At 41.7% G+C, this 15,174-nt stretch overlaps 1 protein-coding gene across 3 annotated transcripts in view; it reads right to left on the reverse strand.

The window, feature by feature from the left end:
• Positions 1-15,174, reverse strand: part of LOC119746144 (coiled-coil domain-containing protein 13-like) — a 70,614-nt gene that overhangs the window by 26,721 nt on the left and 28,719 nt on the right. For 2 of the 3 annotated variants that reach the window (XM_038222951.1, XM_038222949.1), the window contains exons 5-14: positions 10,468-10,607; positions 8,637-8,732; positions 7,160-7,282; positions 6,445-6,549; positions 5,737-5,958; positions 4,467-4,643; positions 3,515-3,721; positions 2,745-2,905; positions 1,562-1,666; positions 408-539 (exon numbers count right to left, since the gene is read on the reverse strand). In XM_038222951.1, coding sequence (XP_038078879.1) covers positions 408-539; positions 1,562-1,666; positions 2,745-2,905; positions 3,515-3,721; positions 4,467-4,643; positions 5,737-5,958; positions 6,445-6,549; positions 7,160-7,282; positions 8,637-8,732; positions 10,468-10,607 — 1,468 coding nt within the window. The remainder of the gene's footprint in view (positions 1-407; positions 540-1,561; positions 1,667-2,744; positions 2,906-3,514; positions 3,722-4,466; positions 4,644-5,736; positions 5,959-6,444; positions 6,550-7,159; positions 7,283-8,636; positions 8,733-10,467; positions 10,608-15,174) is intronic. The other variant, XM_038222950.1, reaches the window with a different exon arrangement.

Below are 15,174 nucleotides of genomic sequence, written 5' to 3' on the forward strand. Positions count from 1 at the left end.
TGGGCAACCAGATGAAATCAAGCATGTTTTTTTCACGTCCGGATTTCGCTGATCGCAATGTTTATGTTAACCAATCAGATTCACAAAGGAAGTAACATGATTCAAAATTGACGGCTGTCATTTTGTCATTACGTGACTGGTCATCATGTGACAGATCACCACATGAACGATTATAGAACAGAATCAGGCGTGTGTGCTGTTTTACGTTGCGGTCTCCGCAATTGTGAATAAAAACCATACCGGTGATCCGGTGAACCGGTAAAATCAGAAAGGTGTGCGGTTGGCTTAAGCTTGGCCAATCAGACGTCGAGGAAGAGACACTCAGAGGCAGAGAATTTAACCTATCAAATATTAGATACTGTAATACATTGAATGTAGTCAGGTCTTGACATGAGTCAAACGCTGACCTGTTCTGCAGTATCTGCACCAGCTCCATGAGTTTATCTCTCTCCACTTCGGCCACCTGACACAGTGATTTGTATTGCTGTAGCTGCCTCCTCCATTCCTCTGACCCTTCCCCTGAAGCTGAGGTCATGCTCCTGGGGGTGGACGGGAGAGGGCAAGAACAAACGGGGAAGTGGAAAAGTCAGAATTTTGAAAAAGAAAATATATATATTACTGCAGTCACTCACCTGTCCCTTATTGATTACATGCACAAACACAAGCATAAATACGTTTGGAAGGATCACATATAAACTCGTTGTTGAGTGCTAATGTGCACATTCAGAATAAAATAAGTGACGTGCGCACTTCGCGCCATACGAGAGCACACCAGGGCTGCGTTTTGGTGACCCTTGACCTGGAACATGTTTCTGACATCACAGCAATGACTTGAAACATGTTTCCAGTGCCTGCTGACTAAAAAATTGTTCGTGACGTCATGACCACCATGGGAAGGCGAATGTTTTGCTCAATTTTATACGATTTACAAGCAAACGTTGGGCACTTACTTTTAAAGTATTTTTCCCTAGGCAGAGTAATAATTGTTATGTATCAACCTTACCCAACCGACTTTACAAACCCACTGTTTAAACTCTTTTTGTGGTAACAAAGTGATGTCATCTGCTGAAACTTGTTTACCCTTCAGCCATCTTGAAACGTCAGTGAACCAATCGCAAGTCTCGGTTCAACTTTGGTCGGAACAATGACGTAATTTCAGTGTAACCAAAGTGCAAAAATGGTCCAGAATCAGATACATGTTTGCGGTCAAGACCAACGAAGCATACAATTTCACAAAGTTGACGGAGAAGTCCATAGTTCAGAGCATGGATCTTGGGAAAAACTAAGTCGTCAACATTTTCACACTCCCTCAAGAAACATTTTGAAGTACACTCTAATAGACCAGTATCTTGTTGAGGCCATCATGATTTTTTCGCATTTAAATCAACGTACCCGAAGCAAGGCTGGAAGGAAAAAATAGTCTGGTTCCTTTTTGCACAAGAAACATTATCATTCAGTACTGTTATTGGATACAGGAATCACGACTGAAATGGTGGCAGCATGATAAAGGTCTATAACACTGCCGTGTTCTAGACAGGACATTCACCCTGGACAGACTCACCCTGTGCTGGATGGCCGCACACCCCTGGATGACACCCTCCCTGACCCATCTCCATTACTCAGTTTAGAGGCACTTCTACTGCCTGATGGCGGTCTTGTGCCTTGCCTATGAAACACACAAAATAAGGGACAACGTTAAACAGAGATGGTAAGAAAAGATTGCTACGGATGCCAACTGGTGGAACGTTTAATTTGTTTGATTCGGGAGGGGGTCGAGCCAAGAAAATTGAGTAAAAGATAAAGAGCGGCCTCAAAAAGTTTGGGGGAAACTAACCAAAACAAAATCTAGTTGGCCAGTTCATACCTCTAGCGGAAGTGAACGCGAACCGGATTTGATGTCATAAAGCATTCCCTGCAAAATTCACCAGAGTTGTAATGTGTTAAACGTTTGCAAACTTGCAGTGCAAAAACTTGCCGCGACATCACAATTCAGGCTTGTGCCGAGCCAGCCTTTGTTCTTTTTGACGTGTTGCTTTTGTCTTGGCATTGGTCTTGTCCAATTTCAAGGCTCTGCTTACCACATGAGAAACATCTTTGCTGAATATCGCAGACAATTTTGTGCTAAGCCTTGGCATTTTGAGTGGGTTAGCAAAGATTTTTGGCTTGTTACCCCATCTTTTCTGAGTAGCGCTTTAAGTGCTGACTGGTGATCAAATGTGCGAAATTCTGTGGTACGTATATCCATGAAAATTGGCACAAATGTCAACGACCTCTGTTTGCTGCATTCACCAACTACAATGACAGAAATTTGCCAGAATTGTAGTCTGATAGCACGGAGCACACGCAAAGTGAAATGACAGTACTGTTATCCTAAAATAGACCTGAATCATCATGGCGTCACGGTTTGTTTACACGAGCGCTTTCCTATGGGAGCCACTGTTATATGGGCAATTCCACGGTTACTCACGTTACATTTTCGTAACGTGAGTAACCGATTTTGTGCGTCTTGTTTATCATACATAACACATTTTTCTGGATGTCATCTTTGGTGCTTAGGTAGGTCTAGGTCTACTCTATCTACCATGGGGATAACAGTTATGTAAGGTAAGTTAGGTAAGTTTCAGTAAGGTAATTAAAGCCCAAGGAAACTCAAAAGTACATCAAAAATGTAACGTGAGTAACCGTGGAATTGCCCATATGCAATGACAGATGATAGATGGTGCGCCTGATCTGTTCATGGTTACCTTGATTGAGGAGGAGCTGGGGAACCAAACGACAAGCCGCTGTGCCTGTCCGACGTGGCTGGTCTGTCCACTGATATGACGGTCAGGGGTCTGCTCTGGGGTCTGTCAGGGGGTGTGTCTGTGTAACCGTTCAGCTGGATCCTCTGCTGCTGCTGTTCATGCTGATAAAAAAAAACAGTTCAAGAAATATACATATTGAAAAGCAGACAAAAGCAAACTTAGAGAATTATTGTCATTTGATGTCCAGAAGGGAAAAAAATGATTTGTAATAATTGTTTAATCAGCATAGAAAAAATGTATTTTAAAAATCCATTTATAAAAATCACATGAAAAGTGAAAAGTGGAAAAGGGAACAAAGAAAATGGGAAGAGGGAAGTTGAAAGTGGAATGTGGATAATGGAAAGTAGAAAGTGGAATGTGGAAAACGGAAAGTCTAACGTGGAAAGTGGAATGTGGAAAATTGAAAGTAGAATGTGGAAGTGGAATGTTGAAAATTGAAAGTAGAAGGTGGAAAACGGGATGTGGAAAAGGGAAAGTAGAACGTGAAAAAATAGAAAGTAGAAAGTGCAAAGTTGAAAGTGAAAAGTGGAAAGTGAAAAAGGAAAACAGAAAATGCAAAGTTAGAAGTGGAAAGCGGAAGAAGGAAATTGTACAGTGGAATGTTGAACATCAAAAAGTGGAAAGTTTAAAATGAAAAGTGGAAAGTGGAAGGGGTACAATGAAACATGTGGGGAAAAGAAATACAGAAAATGTTTCTTTAAAACTCTTACCAATGTGCTCATTTCCTGAACTGTCTCCTCCAGCTGTCGAACCTTGGCTTCCTTCTCCTTAAGGATGAGTCGTAATTGCTCCACCGTGTTAGCGTCTTGCTGGCTCCTCAGCTGCATCTCTTGGCTGGCCTGGGCCTTCATCTTCTGAGCTTCCTGATGCTGCTTGCTGCTCTGCTCCAGGTGCTTCTGCAGTTGGCTCTGCTGGCTCTGGTGGCACAAAAGAGAAAATCAAAAGAATAAATCCAAAACTGTAAATAAGCTTTATTGATGCTGCTTCGTCTCTGAACAGAAAGTCCCCAACCAGAGATAAAGATCTGACATTTTAAAGGGGTCTTGACCAAACGACTTGGCTGAGGATAGTTGTAACCACGGCTGTAGTCAAGTCCATCGCAAAATCTCTGCAAGTCCATCACAAGTCCTCGAGTCCAAATTCAACTCACAAGCTATTCAAATGAGCTTTGACAAAGGCACTCCAAAAAACTAGTCAACTTTCACTTGAACTTTATCAAATTTTTATTAAAGTTATTAGACAGAGTCCCTATCTTCTGAAAAAGGTCATAACAAAATTAAAATTTTGGAAAATTGGGTGCCATGGGGATTTTCTGCTTTCGAAATTATCTAAATGATGATAAAGGAAACAGAACTTTCCAACACAGTTGAAATCTGTTTTCATACTACTTACTTGAAATCATTTGCAAAAAGAGCTGAGTTAAGTTGCTGTAAAGCTAAAAAATTGGTTGCTAAACTAACATGCAATCACTTTAAAAAAAACTTAACTTCCCAATCACTTGCTACAATAGCTGATACAGGACTTCAGCTGAATGCCAAGAAAACATGTATAATGAACACATGTTATGGCATTAAGCCTTTAATAATTCAATGTCTTTTGTCCATTTTCAGATCACAAATCACCAAAATGTCCTTCATCCGAGAGCCGAATTTCAATACTAACCAGCAGGGCTTCAATCAGTTCATTGTCGTGTTTTCCTTTGTCTAGCAGCGTGTTGAGCTGCTGCTTGACTGACTTGACTTCGTTAGCCAGGACCTTGTTGCGTGCCTTGGACGCCTCAAACTTCTCCTTCAGCTTGCCGTGGTCTTCCTCCAGTGCCTTGAGTTCTAAAACGGCTTTCTGAACAGAGACAGGAGAGATAATGGTGAACATTTTTAAATGAAGTGAGATTGCCACATTCAAACATGCAGAAGAGAGTAATACGGCTGTCTGCTAATAACCAGCAGTCCTGATATTTTCATGGTGTGCACATTACACAGACAAGCTGTTTTCCATAAATGTGCTAAAAAAGGATTGAATCATGGAGTGGTACCTTGAAATTGGTCTTTGCTAAATATAATAGCCTTTTTTCTAAACTAAGAGCGACAATAACATTGAAATTTAGTGTTTGTAAGATGAGAATGCAGGAAGGTTTAAAATGCTGACTCTCACTCTACAAAGTGCTAGCATCCCAGTTTTACTGCCATAAATTGTGTATGGGCATGACCCTGGTTTAACCAGCACTGAGCTTACCAGGCTTAGATGGCATATAAAATCAAGGCCTTAACAGGTTCATTAAAAATAACCGATTACAGTATCAGATTCATGTGGTCAGCATGCCCCCCATCAAGCTTGGTGGTCGAGGGGCTAAGGTGCTGGCAATTTTTAAACAGCAGGTCGTGGGTTCATGTCGCACCCAAGCAAGCTTGTGAATTTTGTACTCACAAGTTCTTGCATAGCACTGCATGATTATCCAATGCTTATGAAGTTCTGTACAGGAAGGGGAAAACCAGATATTAAAAATTTACATCGCCAAGACTCTAAAAATCTGTGTCAAAAATTTAAATATAAGGCCAAAAAAAATTTCGGTCTCTGGTCAGACCAAAGTTCCAGAATTGACGCGGGGACGCGGCTTTTTTTTTTTTTTGGCCTTTTTTTTTGTTTTCTTCAAGCTTGGATTGTACAGACAAGGTGGGGTACTATTTTGCTTTTTTGGTGTCCTCACGAACATTGGTGTCCTCCATAATTTGCCTTTGTGCTCTCGATCATTTGCCTTGGTGCAATTTCCCATTCCTTGGTGCTCTTTGGTAAAAAAAAATTGAGGAGGTGCGGCAATAGAGGGCGCTGTTGGAGCTACCGCGGAACATTTTGGAAAAAAAAAAGATTGACGCGCATGATTAAAATCGACGCGCGCGCTGACCAGAGACCGACTTATTTTTTTTTTTGGCCTAACCTCCTGTTCTTCTCTTCTCCCCTTCTCCTGCTGCCGGAGACGCAGCTTCTGCCGTTCGTCCATCGTCCCCCCGCCTCCCCCTCCTTTGGAGCTCCTCGGGAGGGCAGACGTCAGGGAGGAACGATCGTCTGAGACGTCCATGGTCATGAACTGTTCCTCTAGGCTCATTTGAGTGCCCGGACGACTCTTGAACTGATCCAACTGCCGATTCAGCTCAGAAACCTGCTCATAATGACAGTAACAAATACAGGGTGAGTATAAAAAAAAAAGCGAAACCCAAATGTCAGGACTGTTGTTTCAGTGAAGTTCTGCATGTAGCACTTTCTAAATCTAGGATATTAAAGCCCAATTCATAAGCTTTCGTTTAGTACAAGAATCATTCAAAGCACTCATGTACTTTTCAAATTACAGAATTTTAAACGCAACCACCGTTTTAAAGTTCTGTCCACGGATCACAAAAAAGGTGTGCGTTCTTTCAGCATTTGAAACAAAAACAATTCACACACGTCCCTTAGTGATTTGATACCACAAGAACATCACAAGTCCTTCATTGGTTAATCAAAAGTCCTTTCACAAGTCCAGTCACAAGAAACAGGGGGTGAACAATAACAAAGAAATGCCTTTGTTGTAATTGAAACTGGAGGACTTGTGATGGATTTGTGATGGACTTGTGATGGACTCGACCGCAACACTGCATGGTAAACTTGCCTTGTTTTGCAGCAGTAGTATTTGCTGGGCGCGGCCCCTCCAGCTGCTGCTGTCGTTCTTAATGCTCTGAATGTTGACGTTGTCTCCCAGCTCGCTTACAAGAACCTGTGTCAGGCAAGGAAAAACTCACAATGACGATCCTGTCCAACGTGAAAGTTTGAACTGGACTTGAAAGTTTAAACAAAGAAATTGACTGTACAGGATTTCAACCTGCAAATTCAACACACAGAAAAGCAAGACTTGAGCTTGCAACCATTTGGCATGTTCAAACTTGCATTGATCAATCTTGAATTGTTCCTTGAAAATCTTGAAAAGTTTCCTTTTGAGGTTTACTCAATGAGTGGACATATTTGGACAACACCTATGTGCACACCCCTTTAAAGACCCCATCAAATCTCAAGAAACACTCCTTCACGCCCTCGATGCCCATTACGCATCCCTTACAAAGCCTTTGACAAGTGTCACGGTTGAGACCTTAAATCATGTCAAGTCCAATGTGAGTGATTAAAGACTTTCGACAAAACAAAACAGTTAAAGGGTCTATGTGAAATTTTCTTAGGAACACGTTTGGTACAACTTTCGACTCCTCTTAAACGTATGAAAAACTATCTGACATCCCTTTTAGGTTAATTTAATTAAAACGGGCACTCTTTAAACATTTAAACATTTCTATGCTTTTCCTGATAACTGAGGAAAGCAGTACTATCTGCCGAACCTTGTGGGCCACTTTGAGTTCCTGTTTGAGAATGTTGACCTGATTGCGAAAGTCCGTCTGCTTGGCTTGGCTCTTGGCTAGCGAGTCCTGCAGGGTCTTCACCTCGGCCGCCATTGCCTCTGCCTGTGTGAAACACATGATTTTCACTTGCGGTAATAATTGATGATGGAAAAAATGTATTTATGAGATTTGTTATCCGGCATGAAAAAAATCTGTCAAACACGAAACAAGATTGCAAAATCCAATCAAATATTGACTGAGTATTATATCCACCCTTGTTGCATTATTTTCTTCAGGAAATTATAAGCGATCAGCTTCCGTCCAAAAATTGGGCCACTGGTATCAAAAGAACAAAAAGGGCCATGGTCTTACCGGAATAATTATATATGGTAACAAGCATGTTTTGGCCGCCATTTTCTCAAAAAAGTGATAGCACCCAAAAAGCTGTCACCGCTGCAATGCTATCACATATTTTCCAACTACAGGGGTGCATACCTTGCCAAAATTCCCAATTTATAAGCATTATTCCCCTCATTTGATACCGGCCAAACCCCCAGGCTGATGACCTATTACTATTTTTCTGCAAAACCTCCTGGATAAAAATGGCCTTACTTTGTTCGTCTGCTTGGCAGAAATCACTGCTCTGCAAATTTTACAAACTATTTTATGCATAGAATAAGTAGTTTGTAGTCATTAAAGGTATAAAGGATCATTTGCTTTTTTGTGCTTTTTGGGGGATTTTTTTGGTTTGAAGTGACAATATTGCTCTTAATCTTAAGCAAGGTGAATCATAACCAACTTGTTGAAGTTTCAGCTCAGTAGATATTATACATTTTGAGAAAGCAGACTAAAAGTACCGGTATGCACAGCTTTTGGGATCTCGAAACTAAATTCTATTGCTAACGCACGTACATGTAAAACAAAAACCTGTGTCTGCAGGCACACTTTCTTAAACCACCTTCAATGATTGTTTTCTTCCAATTAATACCATTTTCAGGCGGAATAATTTCACAGGGTATTTGGTACTAATCCTATCTTCACTTTGAGCAAGGATTTTCTCATTAAATCGGTAACAATGTGTATTTATAATAATGTGCATTTATAAAGTGCACGTATCCACCATTATTGGTGCTCAAGTTGCTATATCGTTTTATTACCCTGCTCATTGAGCCCATGAAAACATTCCAAAGACAATCTCAGCTCCCTGGGGAGTATACAGCTTGATGCTGCCATTTCTGTGCAAAGCAGCTAAAATCAATCGCAATAACCATCTCTGCCCTCACAGGTACCCATTAGCTCCTGGGCGGGGAGAAGCAATGAGTGACAAAGTGCCTTGCCCAAGGGCACACGCACCATAACCCCAGGCTGGACTCGAACCCACAACCTGCAGAATTACCTGCAGACCACAAATTCAATGGTCCGGGTAATTTCAAATGTTACTACACGCCTTTCGTATAGATCTCTGTGAATACTCTACCTGGTCCTGGGACTGTTCCTTGGTGAGGGCAGATCTCTGGTGGCTGCTCTTTCCTCGGCTCTCCCCATTCTGTGACTGCTGTAAAGCCGCTGCCAACTACATTATGGGAAATCAACGTCCAGACACACAACATCATTCAACTGATTCAAACTCTAACAGGGCAATTCAAGCATTGTGACAGGAAGTGTAATATTCGTGACAGAGTCAATTAACCTTGATATCTAATTAATAATTCAGGGAAATGCTCCAAAACTAATCTCCTTGAATATTACTAGATGATGAATGCAGGCGCGGTTCTACGGGGGGGCTAGGGGGGCTGTAGCCCCCCCAAATTTTTGTCTAGCCCCCCCAAAATAAATTCTGTAAAAAAAAAAATTGCATTAGCAAAAAGAAGGATTGAGATGAACATGCAAACGGTCTCCCCCAAAGAATAAATAGCCGTGACATGGGTGCATTAGTTAATATAGTGTGAATGATTTTAGGATTTTATTGGCGCTCCCCATTGAAAATATGGCATGCCCCCCCCCCCCCCCCCCCCCCCCCCTATTGATTTTCGGAGGCCTAAGTGTCTGGGAAAAATAACCGGTCAACATTTCAGCACGCCTCCCCGAAAAAATTATGGATCTACCGTGCTAGCCCCCCAAAATATCGCGCCTGGATGAATGTGTAAGGTTTATTTACTGAGCTCTTAAAACCTCTGTCAGTGACATTACATAACACTGGAGTCGCCTATTACCATTGTTTCATATTGGGCTTTCCAATCCTAAAATTCCGTCAAAAAGACTTTGACTGCGGTACCCACTGCTGTATAAGATTTGAAATGGTAAGAACATCTGCAGTAGTAAACAGGAGGTCCATGGTTCAAGTCCCACCTGAGCAAACTCTTTTTTTTTCCTCTCACAAACTATAGATAAGCACTGATTTAACGGTGCTCCGATATGAACTACAAGATGCCCATTTGCAAAATCTTGAAACATTTTTTAATCAATCATTGTATAATGCCCTGCCTGCTTCATTAGTCCAATAACCAGGGTAACGATGGAGTGTTTACAATCTAAATATCATGCCGTGGTAAAGTGATTCAGTCATTCATTATATATCCTAACCCATCGATATATACAAACTGATCTGTTTTATCGTCTGATGGATACCGTAATTTCATTGGTCTAGGACGGCCACGTTTCTGGACAATAAAAATGCATGTCACACACTGAGGGTGATATCCATGGGCGTCGCGAGGGGGGGGGGGGGCAAGGGGGGGCACTTGCCCCCCCCCCCCCTGGAAAAGCCACCAAAAAAAAAAAAAGGAAGAAAAAAAAAGAAAAAAGAAAGAAAGAAAAAGAGGCGCGAAGACAAAGTGGTGTAAATTTAATGAGTTGGGGGGGAGGGGAAATGTCCCTGCCCCCCTCTAAAACTGATAAATCAAGAATGTGTTGAGAAATACAAGCATTTTTTGGCCAAAATTGTTTTTGCCCCCTCTAGAAAAAATCCTGGCGACGCCCATGGTGATATCGCACTGAACTCATTGCGCGCGCATGTGGAACCTCACAGCGCGATAGCTTCACGTAATGCGAACTGCAACGTCAAACACTCGGTCTCATGTCCGGCAGGACATCAAAACCTTCAGTTATCAAAGACTACATCCCAGTGATTTAATTTATTTCTCACACAGTAAGTTACAACCGTTTATCTTTTTTGAGTCATTGGCACGATTTAACAGTTTGCCTTGGGTGCTATGCGCCCCTCGGGTGTGAAAAACGTCATATCCCACATCACAGCAGTCAACAATTGTTAAATATTGCCAGCCCGAGTTGTTGGTTATTTTTGTTACCTCTTTTTCTGTGTCTCTGACTTTACGCATGAGCTGTTTGACTTTCGTCCTATCGCTCTCGAGCTCCGCCGTCAGTTCGCGATTCTTCTTGGACAGTTCCACTATCTTTGTTGCCGCAGAGTCACTGGCAACACCTCCACCTTAAAAAAAATCACAAACAGGAAAAATATTCAAGATGAAGAATTCTTTATAATAGTTTAATTGCATCAAATTAGGTTTTGCCCTTCATAATAGTTTAATTGCACCTAAAGGACCGATGCAATAAAATTAGAACTCCATCAGAATGCATTTTTGCCAGATAAGAGCGTTTTAAACAGAAAGCTCATCAAATGAAAAGCTTTTTGAAAATGCACATAGCCATGAGGCTTTCTACATTTTAAATATTTTTGCTTTTTGGAACTTTATTATTACTTATAAAATAAGGTTTTTATCAGCGATTTCAAGGAAATTGCAAGCCTGCTTACTGCATGTATATGGAGAAAGGACCAATGTTTTTAATCCATGGGGGGTCACTTTCCCCCAAAACAGTCTAACTCTTTCAAAATGTATTGCTTTTTGTAACATCAATCCCAGACAATTTGAAAAAAAATTCTAAAATATTAACATTTATGAAAGTTTCAGGTCCTCAAAATTAAATTTTATTGGAACAAATGATTATATCCGCCAAGAACGTTTACTTATGCTACTTCTATTAGCATACAAGTATCATTCCTAGCGAAGTGCAAAGCAACTTCATTTTGTGCCTACAATTATCTAGTAAAAGCAATAAAGAATGACTAATGGGTCTAGTGAGTCAACACACTATGATAGCAATACATCACGTTCGCCGAAACGAAGCAAAGTCATACAGACTACAGTCCATCTTTCTCATTCTTTAATTAACTGGCAGAGGAAAAAAACTGTGTTTGACGCAGCCAAAACTGGCTCGTCGATCACTAGAGCATCTTGCAAACCGGTCCTTAGTGAAAGCGATTCCGCCTGGCGAGTGCTCATCCGGCTTGCTACACACACATGAAGGTTCAAGTGATCATGATAAAAGGTGCGGCTCCGAAGCTGCAACATTGATGCCATAAATGTAGCAGTTCAATATCCTCAGAGAAAACAAACTGATGCAGTGAGCTTTTTGGAGATGGTCCAAGTTCAGCTTCAAAGACTTCGGGGGAGAACTGCGGCAGAATAATTTTTGTGAAGGATCTGGCAATCAATTTCAGATGGACTGTTGTGCGACTCTGCTGCCTTTCTTGAATTCATCATACGTGTGTACGGTAAACATCAAGCATGGTCACTTTAGTCATCTACTCAAAGATAATACAAGTACCATTGACTACTCTTGACTTTGGAGATTGTCGACCCCAATAGTTTTATGGTTGCTTTGGTTGATCACCGCAACCATTTCTGAGGAGATAAAAATCGTCACAAAATGGAAAATGTAACAGAGCAGTACGATTTTCTTGCATCTACAGACTCTGGATACGAGACCATCGACAAAACCACACATAACACAGTGCATGCTTGTGTGGTGGGCTTCATCTCAATTGCTTGCCTCATATTGAACTTGTTTTCTCTTCTGGTGTTGCACCGCATACATGACATGCATGACGTCACTAAGCTGCTGGTGGTAGCCCTAACGATCACCGATGTTGGAGTGGGCTTCTTCGGTCTTCTTACTGCGATTCTCATTCACGATGTCAGTAAAGCTGGCCTAAGCAACGTGGCTGCATTTTTTCAGCTACTGGGGTTGTGCATTCTGGCAATGATAACCTTGGTCCAGTACGTTGCGGTCTCCAAACCTCTACAACTGCCAACTCTAGTAACCAAAAGACGAGCTTATATTGGCATGGCATTCGCAACTTTACTCTGCCTTGTTCTTTACACTTGCGAAATGTGCGACGATTACATGGAGATCCCATCCCTTACCCAATTACTCAAGAGTTATTACATTATTTTCATAGCTTTCTTTTTGGTGAGTGTTATTGTCCTGTACGTGAAATTGCTTTTGATTGCCAGGCATCAGGCACGGCGTATAGCGGCAGCTGAGATCAATGCTGAAGATGCACAGGTTCAGCTGCATCGCTCAAATGTCAAATCTCTCAAAACGTTTCTGTTGATCACAGGCACTGTCTGTGTCACTTGGCTGCCCTCGGTTACCCTGTTGAGTCAGACTGAAGATTCTAACAATGTATATGTCTACATCGCATTTGAGAGTCTGCGTTACAGCAATTCCTGGCTCAACACAGTCATCTACTCCTGGAGGAACGAAGCTTTCAGGAAGGCCGCTTTGAAGCTCATTTGTCGGAAAGGCAGACAGTGATGGTCACCATATACTGAATCAACTCTGAGGAACCCAAATACGACTGTGACAAGCCTGTTACTGTCATATATTGATGAGGGTATTTATCGACGCCTTAACATGGAGTTATCAGTAAAAAAAAGTGGGGGGACCATGAAAACCTGCAACTTTCCAGATGCTAGACTAAGGAGAACTACAGCAGGGAAGTTAAGAGTAGTACGGTAAAGCATGTTGCTTGAAGGAATGAACACGTGCATATTTATGTATAAACACTGCACATACACTTCTTTCCGCCCAAGTGGAAAAAAACAAACATGTGCATTGGGTACCCGTCCACCGAATTTCAGGCCAGATTGCGGTGCTGAATCATGCCTGGCTTCAGTGTGGCTGAATCCTGCGTAATATACAAATACACATGTAATTACAATTTGGGGGCTAATCATCCTTACTCGCAGATGAGAAGCTGAATTGCGAAGGACGCGGCAAACATGGCCAATCCAAAGGAATGTAAAGGAACCTTAGGCAGCCGCCATACGACCCATCTCTGACCACGGAGCACAGCCAGAGATCGAAAGTGTTGACTTTTGTGGAGGGAGGAACAGCCCAGAGAAAAACCCTTGTGGCACAGGAGAGAATCAATGAACAACTCTAATCACATATGGTCCAAGCGCTTTACGCACTAGCCACTCATGCCAAATGATAGGTTTGATTACATACCAGCTATTGCTGAATTATGATTATTTGAACAAGCGCAATTCACTGTACGAGGCCCAAGGTTGCTGGTGAGAAATAGTCAAGCAATGACACATCACTGTTCATTTGAAGCAAATTGATTGGTAGTCTGTATAATTATATCTAAGCATGCGTGAAGTCATTTCATTCCCAAATCAGGACTAAGATTGTGATTTGTCAATTTTGATGCCTCGTTTTTGTAATACAACCTGTACAAAAATGCTACTCATCGTGGGCGTGATGTTTATGCATTACGCGCATAGAGAAGGCGCCTGCTGATTGGTCAGTTTCTCACGGCCATTACGCAGTCTAGTTGCATATTTAATTGCCGAATCTGTTTCATATAACAGACAATGGTCGGCTTCACCAGAGCCAGGGTCTATTACATAGATTAATTGACGGGCGGCACAGAGTTGTAAATGGTTTCTGTCCAAGGTTGCTGTTCAAGACATTAATAAAACTGACGACGCAGTAAATGTCAAACTGTCAATAAGGAACATAGTGCTGACTGAAAACGTTGTTGTCTGAAACTTATTACCTTGAGATGGAACGAGTGAGCTGCTCATTAAGAAGCCAACTGCGTGTCAACAATGAATTTCCTCGGATGCAGTGTTCTTGTTACAGCGCGGAGACGAGTGCAATGAATCGCGTCTGAATCACAATGAATCACCATTCCCATACGGACGAATACACACTGCTTTTAATAAAGAAAGCATTGTATTTGAAAATGTATCAATTAACATAGTGGCACGCACCGTCACTGCTACTTTAATAAAAGATTATTTATTTTCACCTGGCTTGTTTGAGCGAGTTACCATTTGCCAACTGCCGACCGCATCCACTTAAGTGCCGATACTGGGCGGATATTGGTACCACTGTGAGCATTTGGCAAAGGAAAATTTACAGCCAAACTTGTCGCGCAACTACCGACAGCATTCAAAGCAATCACACTCACTGTTAGGCAGTCACTTCATCAGCGCAAGTTGGAAACAGCATCAAAAGCTATCATATCAATGTACCTATACGCTGTAAGTCAAATTTCGCTTCGCTTTGACGTTGTGTCACACTTTGGAGGGAGTATTCAAGGGCGGCTGAGGTTTTGACACAGATCAGTGTACATTTAATCGAAACATGATGTATTTGAGATTGACTGGCAGTGTGTGCATGCTCCTTGTTAATGCTCTGACTGCGTGTCAACAGAGAGCTCGTTCCTCCAATCACGCCAAACTGCATTTGATGATGCAGTCTTCTTGTCATGATCACAGAGACTGTACACGGTTATCAGGTCTCAGTGTGCATCTGTACTTGGTGTCAAATACCCACTTGGGTGAGACACTGGAAGAGCAATTCTAACAGCACAGCTCTGGAAACCACTTGATGATCTGGTAAAATTCACATGGATTAACACTTTATTGGATGGCAGGTTGGAAGTCTGGGATGCACCTGGAGTGAAATTCATCAGCTGAAATTGACAGATGCACGATTCATGTAACTCTTGATTATCAATACATAGCATATGTAAATAACACCGGTACGAGCTTGAAATATCTGCAGTATACACCAATATTTCACCAGTTCAACCAGAATCGAGGAACTATGTATCAACTGAATGCAGGAACAATTAGCAGTCAAGTGTTATAGAACTGATGATCCAACATAACCCGGCTATTTTGCTAGGAACCTTC

The sequence above is a fragment of the Patiria miniata genome, unplaced genomic scaffold (genome assembly GCF_015706575.1).
Source record: "Patiria miniata isolate m_02_andy unplaced genomic scaffold, ASM1570657v1 HiC_scaffold_7, whole genome shotgun sequence".
Lineage (NCBI taxonomy): Eukaryota > Metazoa > Echinodermata > Asteroidea > Valvatida > Asterinidae > Patiria > Patiria miniata.